General features: G+C 53.5%; 1 protein-coding gene across 1 annotated transcript in view; it reads left to right on the forward strand.

The window, feature by feature from the left end:
- MCM5 (minichromosome maintenance complex component 5) overlaps window positions 1-8,488 on the forward strand; it is a 22,964-nt gene that overhangs the window by 1,091 nt on the left and 13,385 nt on the right. The window contains exons 2-16 of the mRNA XM_008636595.2: window positions 8-139; window positions 952-1,078; window positions 1,192-1,320; window positions 1,612-1,784; window positions 3,057-3,212; window positions 3,300-3,466; window positions 4,082-4,253; window positions 4,356-4,467; window positions 5,230-5,373; window positions 5,677-5,742; window positions 6,325-6,501; window positions 6,605-6,717; window positions 6,886-7,014; window positions 7,266-7,408; window positions 8,005-8,132. Of these exons, the coding sequence (XP_008634817.1) occupies window positions 8-139; window positions 952-1,078; window positions 1,192-1,320; window positions 1,612-1,784; window positions 3,057-3,212; window positions 3,300-3,466; window positions 4,082-4,253; window positions 4,356-4,467; window positions 5,230-5,373; window positions 5,677-5,742; window positions 6,325-6,501; window positions 6,605-6,717; window positions 6,886-7,014; window positions 7,266-7,408; window positions 8,005-8,132 (2,068 nt within the window). The remainder of the gene's footprint in view (window positions 1-7; window positions 140-951; window positions 1,079-1,191; window positions 1,321-1,611; window positions 1,785-3,056; window positions 3,213-3,299; window positions 3,467-4,081; window positions 4,254-4,355; window positions 4,468-5,229; window positions 5,374-5,676; window positions 5,743-6,324; window positions 6,502-6,604; window positions 6,718-6,885; window positions 7,015-7,265; window positions 7,409-8,004; window positions 8,133-8,488) is intronic.

Consider the following 8,488-nt stretch of genomic DNA (forward strand, 5'->3'; position numbering starts at 1 on the left):
CCTCCAGCGACGGTTTGGGGGCAGATGCGTCCGGGGACGAGGGGCAGGTTCGGAAGTCGCAGCTGCAGAAGCGGTTCAAGGAGTTCCTGCGGCAGTACCGAGTGGGCACGGACCGGACGGGCTTCACTTTCAAATACAGGTGCTGCTGTGGCCCCTTTTCTCCTGCAGTGCACACCCCACATATACAATAGTCACTTATCTCTTCCTGTAGGCCGTAAAAAGCTCGGTATTAAGAGATGTTTGTATTTAACCTGATAGAAAAGTGGAGGTCTGGTGTACTCACAAATTTTTAGGCATCCAGACAGTGGCAGAGGTAGCAATAGAGGGATCCACACTGCCAGGCTTGCACTTAGTTCTGAAATTCAAGGTCTGTCCTTGAAGTTGTAGTGCTTTCTGGTCTGGAGTATTGTCTGTATCCATTAAAATCAGTGCAACACTCTCCACATGCGCCTTCCAAGTCTATGAAGTTCCTTTGGCCATCCCTTTGCTTATGCATTTTGGAGACACAACTGAGAAAACATGGAGATACATCATAATCAAGGGCTAGAACAGTCTTTCACCTCTGAATTTCATGACTCCTGGCATTTTTAAGGAAAATCTTGTCTGTTCTGTTATTACTTCCTTTGTTTTAAATTGCGTCTTAGGATTATAACTATCCTACATAGAAATTTTCTCATTGTTTATCTGGTCACGTAACTCTAGTAAATACTTTACATTGCCACTGCAAGCACTGGTGTCCCTGGTCTTATGTCACCTTTCAAAGTGGGCTTGGGTGAAAGATTGCCCAGGTTCCCCTGCGCTTCTCCTAGCAGTCACTTAATTTCCCCTGTTTGGTTTCCAAACCAAGAACTACCTGCAGAACCTGCCTTTTCTGATCTTTGCTTGTTCTAAGGCCACTGTGGGTGACTGGTGCTTTCTGCCCTGCAAACCTTTGCCACTTCTGCCTTCCAGGGATGAGCTCAAACGGCACTATAACCTGGGGCAGTACTGGGTGGAGGTGGAGATGGAAGACTTGGCCAGCTTTGATGAAGATCTCGCAGACTATCTGTACAAGCAACCAGCAGAGCACCTGCAGCTGGTAAGAATGGAGGTTGGCAGCCTGGTTGGCAACCTAGAACGCTGTCACATCGCGAGAGCAGCCCTGACGTTCTGCTGGGACAAACCATTAAAGCACAGCTATTCCCTCTCTAGTTGGAAGAAGCGGCAAAAGAAGTCGCAGATGAGGTCACTCGTCCTCGTCCCTCAGGGGAGGAGACTCTCCAGGACATCCAAGTGATGCTGAGGTCAGATGCCAACGCAGCCAACATCCGCAGCCTTAAGGTGAGGTGAAGTGAATCGGCTGCCACGCAGAGCGGTGCTTGTGTGGGTGTGATTGCAGGGTAGCTTTTGCTACCTGGTCACATAGCTCACAGACAAATTTACAAGCAGTGATACACTGCAGCTTAAATCTGACTGCAAAGGGCTATTATTGCTGGTTCCTGCTGCAGGGACGTTATTGCTGTCAGTGATGTTCAGCACAGAGTGTTCTGTCCTTGGCGCTCATGCTCTGTAGTTTCCCTCACATCCTCCATTGATGGCTTTCTCACTGTCCCCTCACCTTTTCCCTTTCAGTCTGACCAGATGTCCCACCTTGTGAAGATCCCCGGGATTGTAATTGCAGCAACCCCTGTGAGAGCCAAAGCCACCAGAATCACCATCCAGTGCCGCAGCTGCCGCAACACCATCAGCAACATCGCGGTGCGCCCAGGCCTGGAGGGCTACGCTCTGCCCAGGAAATGCAACACGTAAGGACTGACACAGGAATGCTCCAGCAGGCTGGAGGGGGAGAAAAGACTGCATTCCTTCCTCCTGCTCCAGCTCTACATCCCATCCATTGCAGAATCTGCTCCCTGTTGTACAAGGCAGCAGCATCTGTACTGCTCTGCCTCCACCCTTCGTGCTGCCCATGTGCCAGTGTGCAGTTGTGGCTGGCAAGTTTTAGCTGTCCATCTGTGGTCATGCTGATTGTGACCCTGCATGGTCAGTGCTGCATGCAATGTTGAGTGACCATGTCCAGGGAGTTCTTTTTGTTCATAGGGAACTTTGCCTGTTGTATGTAAAGGTCCATTCCTGTCTCCAGCTGTCCCATAATGCTGTGTTAAGCTGCTCTCCTCTTTTCCAAACAAACTCCTTGCTTCCACCTCCTGAGGGGGTTGTTTTGTGTTACCTTCCTTAGGGATGCTTTTCTACTAGCCTTTTTATCCTGCTTTACAGCTCTTGGTGCCTGTGAGAGCTGTGAGCATTAGGCTGCCATCATGCTGTAGCTCTCAAGGCAGTGAGTCCTGGTGGGTTGTATCTTTGGCTCATACCTGCCAGTATTTATTTTCTGCACCTGAACTCTTAATGCAGCTTGAGAGGGGTTTGAGCTGGGGATCGTTCTTGTGTGTGGTCTGTACAGCACCTCGCTCCTGATCCCTGACTGCATGAGTGTATCTGCACTCTTGTGTTGCCTTCCCTGAAAGCCCTGCATGGAGTCAAGCATCAGTCGTGCCATTCTGAGATGGCAGCAGGACGTGGAGCTGCTCTTTGTCTCAGAGAGCTTGTAAGCTAGCAAGGCAGATATGTCTTGAGAGACTGGGAGGTGGATGTCAGCCTTGTCACATTGCTAATTGCTTTCTCACCAGAAACCACTTAACATTTGCTTCGTGCATGAGGTTATAAAGAAAAATGCCCTGCCGTGTCACTGAGTCTGTACTCTTACCTTCTGTGTAATTAATGAATTACCTTCCTCCCTGCTTACAGCTAGCAGGGGAGGGGAGGGAGGCAGGGAGAGTGCTCAGACAAGTGACACCCTGCCTCTGGCTTGTTCTCATGTACATATTTGGCAGCTGGTGAAGACAAGACAGAGGGCTTGGTGGCCTCCAGTCTGGCCCCGTATGTCTGCCCTTACCTGCTGATGTGGCACTGCTTGGAAGGGGCAGCTGCTCCTTGCTGTCACTGCTGTCCCCTCTACAGGTGCACTCCAAGGGGTGGCTCCTGAGTGCTAACAGCCTTCCCTGATTAATCTCTCTGCACAGAGAACAAGCTGGTCGCCCAAGGTGCCCTCTAGACCCCTATTTTATCATGCCAGATAAGTGCAAGTGCGTGGATTTCCAGGTCCTGAAACTGCAGGAGTCCCCGGACGCCGTGCCGCACGGGGAGATGCCCCGGCACTTGCAGCTGTACTGTGACAGGTACTGGCACAGCCTTCCCACCCTGACCCTGCTGGCTGTTGCTGGTGCCATCCTTTCCCACTACCATCCTCTGCTTTCCCCTTCTAGGTACCTGTGTGACAAAGTTGTCCCAGGGAACAGAGTCACTATCATGGGGATCTACTCCATCAAGAAGTCTGCGCAGAGCAAGAACAAAGGCCATTACAATGTGGGCGTGGGCATTCGGAGCGCTTACATCCGCGTGGTGGGCATCCAGGTGGACGTGGAGGGCTCAGGTGAGGGCTGCTTTTGGTGTGCATTTGGTCTGTGTTGGTAGCCTGGTGTTGTGAGACACTCCCCACCCTGTTCCTGAATAAGGTGATCCCTCAGCAAGGACTGTTTGAAATCACAGCCTTGGTCTTTCTCTGGTGTTCATATAGCAGAAGGTTCAAGCCATTCCAGGGGTCTGACTTGCCCTGAGCTCTCTCTAGTTGTGTCCTGTAGGACTTTTCCTCAGTGATATTAAATGAGGAGGTCTCAGTCTGAGTCCTCCATGGTCTTTAAGTGATTTTGTCTTACTGATCTTAGTGAGAATCTGCTAAGCCATCCCTGAGGATCCCAGCTGAAGTCCACGGTTAAAATTGTATTTAAAACATGGTCCTGACTGTAATTCTCCCTCTGGTTCCTGCAGAGCTGCTTCGCCCAAGATCCTTTTCCTTACCAGCCTCTAAGGGCACAGCCTGCCTTGCTGGGTTAGCAGATGCTTGCCCTCTCCACCCTTCCCACCTGGTGGCACTTGGCCTGATCTTCAGGAGGGGATTTTGGTTGTCGTGTGTGGGGGGGGAGTGGTATAATTTCCTTTAAAACATCCATTTGTTCACTGTTGCATCATTCCCCTCATCCCTGTACAGGACATAGCTTCACAGGCTCAGTGACACCTCAAGAAGAGGAGGAACTTCGTCGCCTTGCTGCCATGCCCAACATCTACGAGACCATTGCCAAGAGCATCGCTCCCTCCATCTATGGCAGCACTGACATCAAGAAGGCCATCGCCTGCCTCTTATTTGGAGGCTCCCGCAAGAGGTGGGGAAGAGTCAGCTTTTGTTATCAAAGTCAGTGCTTTGTTATCAGAATAAAGGCTCACCATCTCTCCTCCCTCTCTTCTTCCCAACTCGGTCACTCCAGGCTCCCAGATGGCCTGACTCGCAGAGGGGACATCAACTTGCTGATGCTGGGGGACCCTGGCACGGCCAAGTCCCAATTGCTGAAGTTCGTTGAGAAGTGTTCACCCATTGGGGTACGTGGCTTGAGGTGCCCACTTGTAGTGCAGCCCTTTTCTGCCTTCTGCCCCTTGTCTAGCACCAGAGACACGACAGTGGCCACAGCAGACACCTGCCTGTGCATCCACAGGTGGACTTGCTGGCAGAGGTGTGAACTGCCGCTTGCAGCACTAGCTTAGAAGGGATGGGGGATGAGGGAGGGAAGGGGAAGCAGGTCATGCCTTTTATTATGCTATGAGCCAGGCTGTTTGCAGATGTCCACAGACGTGCCTGGTGCTGCTGTTTATTGTTGAGACTTGATCAGCAGAGGGGCTGGCTGGTCAGGACAAATTAAGTTGACTGCAGCACAAGCACGGACCTCCAGCCTGAGCCAAGGCATAGAATTATGTTTTCAGCAGTGGTTTTTTGTAGTCTCTATTAAACTCGGCCTCTGTCTGTATTGTTCTCTCCAGGGGAAAACAAAGCTAATGCAGCAGCCCACCAAACAATGAATCACTCCCTGTTCTGTACTTAATATCTGTGTTTGTGTGTCTGCGTGCCCTCCGGTGTGTCACAGCTGCTTAGTCCAAGGCTTGGGATGAGGCAATAGTCCTGCTCTTTGCCCAGCACATCTGTTTTTTTAAATGTGCTGAGGGCTGTTCCTGAAGGGTTCTTGTGTTTCCCCCTGGGAGCTCCGGGCTTTGCAGAGCCAGGGGTGCTTTATCTCAGCTAGAGCAGTGGGCTCCTGGATGCTGCAGCAGCTGATGTGCTGTCCCTTTCCTTGTCCCACACGCCACTAGGTGTACACCTCGGGAAAAGGCAGCAGCGCTGCCGGCTTGACAGCCTCAGTGATGCGCGACCCTTCCTCCAGGAATTTCTTCATGGAGGGAGGAGCCATGGTGCTGGCAGACGGGGGAGTGGTGTGCATTGATGAGTTCGACAAGGTACCTGTGGGGCTGCCTATGTGGGAGTGGGAAGGAGAGCCCTTGGGATGCCAGCTTGTCCCAGGAGAGCCCAGAGCTGCAGGAGGAAGGGCAACTCCCTTGAGACTGCCTCACTTCCTTTCAGGGAAGGTCGGGGGGGATGGGGCTGCAAGGGAATTCAGTTACATCCTGCTCTCTTGGGTGGAGGTCCTCACAGAGCTTTATGTTGGGGGTCACTTCAGTAGGTGTGTAGCAGCGGTCTGGCACAGGTGACTGATGGTGACTTTTTCTCCTTGCCCGGTTTCTCTCACCCGGGATGAAAAGATGCGGGAGGATGACCGCGTGGCCATCCATGAGGCAATGGAGCAGCAGACCATCTCCATTGCCAAGGTGAGCTGTGGATTGATGCATGCTGCCCTGAGGTGGGAAACTGAGAGCCCAGCAACCAGTGGTCACACATCTTTTGCCAGAACTGCCCATTTTAGAGTCCAGGCAGTGGTATTGGTGATTGCTGATATCTCTGGTCTGAGACCAGTTAGCCCTGCCTGGAGGCTTTGGGCAGCCTGAACTTCATGGCTTCTCCTTGCTGGTCACTCTCAGGCTGCTCCTGCAAACCTATGCTTTGTGCCAGAGCTGCCTAGGAGGACTCAGTCCTGGCTGCCTAGTATTTGTCTCAGATCACAAACCTGGGGTGAGGGCTCCTCTGTCTCTGCCTTTGACAAGAGGTTTTAAATGAAATTACTCAGTGCTCAAGTCTCAGCTGAAGCCAGTCCCATTGAGAAGGACATGTGGGTCCAGCTGCACCATTACAGAGCAATTGGGTACCGCTTAAGGGGCTTTGTTTAAATGCAAGTGATTGAGGATGAGTCCTTGAAAACAGCTTTGGACCTTTCACTGAACTAGTGGCCTTCTTGCCCTGCTGTGACATGGAGGTGGTCTTGACACCATCCCTTTTTTTGCCTTCCCCCACAGGCAGGAATCACAACCACACTCAACTCCCGCTGCTCGGTGCTGGCAGCTGCCAACTCTGTCTTTGGGCGCTGGGATGAGACTAAGGGCGAGGAGAACATTGATTTTATGCCCACCATCCTGTCCCGATTTGACATGATCTTCATCGTTAAGGATGAGCACAATGAGGAGCGAGACATGGTGGGTTGAGCCGCGCGGGTGCAGCTGGGACTCACAGTGCCCCTTTCTTTGGGAGGAGGAGGCAGGGGGGTTCCTGCTGTCTGACTGCCTTCTGCTTTCCTAGACACTGGCCAAGCACGTGATGTCCTTACACGTGAGTGCCTTGACGCAGACCCAGGCCGTGGAGGGCGAGATCGAGCTGAACAAGCTGAAGAAGCTCATCTCCTTCTGTCGGACGTGAGTGATGGGAGTGCATTTTTGGCAGCACCCGGGATGTGCGGTGGGAGGCAGTGGTGAGAGGCAAGAGGGGCTCACAGTGGTGCAGCAGCATGGCCCAAGGAAGGGAGTGGTGCCCAGGGGACCCTCCCCAGTGGTGCTGCCTCTAGCTCCTGTCCCCCCTTGCAGGAAGTGCGGCCCTCGGCTGTCGGCAGGGGCGGCGGAGAAGCTGAAGAACCGCTACATCCTGATGCGCAGCGGCACCCGCCAGCATGAGCAGGAGAGCGACCGCCGCTCCAGCATCCCCATCACCATCCGGTGAGCAGCACCCCCTCCTCGCCCACCAGCACCTCTGGGGTTGGGGCTGCGTTACTCTGGGGTAACCCAGGAAGGGGGTTGGCGCGGTGCTGGGATGTGAGGATGTGGCCCTGAACCGGGAAACACTGAAAGTGCTGTGGATGGGGACAGGAGGTGCCTGGAGTGGAGTAGGTGGGGATGGCCGGAGTCAGGGGGAAGAAAACACCCTTTTAGCTGCAGTAGAAAGCAGGGAATGTCTCCTGTGGCCACAGGCAGCTGGAGGCCATCGTGCGCATTGCCGAGTCCTTGGCGAAGATGAGGCTTCAGCCCTTTGCCACCGAGGCAGATGTTGAGGAGGCCTTGCGGCTCTTCCAGGTGTCCACGCTCGATGCAGCCATGTCGGGCAGCCTGTCAGGTAAGGAGGAGGTGTTTTGTGCTGGGGGCAGGAGAGACATGCTGGGCCTGGCTGCTCAAGGCAGGGAGAGACGAGCTCCTCTCCCATGACCTGGCTGTCAGGCGCAGGTGCTGGACCTCCTTTCTGAGCAAAGACAAAGCAATACTTGTGGCAGCAAGGGGCTGCCAGGGCTGTGGGGCTGAGGGGGCTGCCATGGCTGTGGGGCTGTGCCTCACAGGGAGGGCAGTGGCAAATGACACTGAGCGTCTCCTGTGCTGGTCAGGGGAGGGCTGGTCTGGCCCCTTGTGGTCCCAAGGGCAGAGTCTGGTGCTGGAGGTGGTTCCCCAACCTATTAATTCTCTAATATCTTTCTCTGTGGGGGTGAAGACAATGTTTCCTTGGGCAGCAGCATGGAACAAAGGGTTTGAAGAAAGCTCCAGCAGTCAGGTCCATGTTCAGTTGTGTAGCTGGTGCTCCACAGCCTTTGATGGTGCAGTTGTTCATGGGTTCTCTAAAGTCTCTAAGCTAAGCTGTGCAGGTATGGTGGGAGACACAGGAGATGAGCACCTTGTCTTGGAGAGTAACATCTGGGGAGTTCACACAGTGTCTCCCTGCAGGGGCAGAAGGCTTCACAACACAGGAGGACCAAGAGATGCTGTCCCGCATTGAGAAGCAGCTCAAGCGCCGCTTTGCCATCGGCTCCCAGGTGTCGGAGCACAGCATCATCCAGGACTTCATGCGGCAGGTGGGTCAGAGACCCCGTGGAGGGCTGGGCTGTGAAACCAGGGACCCCAGCCTGCTGCTGGGGGCATGAAACCCCTTCCCCAAGAGCTGACTAGAGAGCCTTTTGGTCATGCCTTTGAGTTGTTTGTAGGGAATGGTGTGCAAAGTGATTGCTGAGTTTAAGGGGACTGAGGCGAATTTCTGCAAAAGCTCTGAGGTCTGGGACTGGTTTGGGGTCTTACCCTTGAGACCAGAACCATTTGATTTGTGACACTGGCTGCAGTCACACCTGAAATAGTGAAAGGGGAAGGGAGCATCAGTATCTTGGACTATTGGGCTCTCTCCTTCTAGAGAGTCATAGCCAGGCTTTAGCAGAGG

The sequence above is a fragment of the Corvus brachyrhynchos genome, unplaced genomic scaffold (assembly GCF_000691975.1).
Source record: "Corvus brachyrhynchos isolate BGI_N302 unplaced genomic scaffold, ASM69197v1 scaffold56, whole genome shotgun sequence".
Lineage (NCBI taxonomy): Eukaryota > Metazoa > Chordata > Aves > Passeriformes > Corvidae > Corvus > Corvus brachyrhynchos.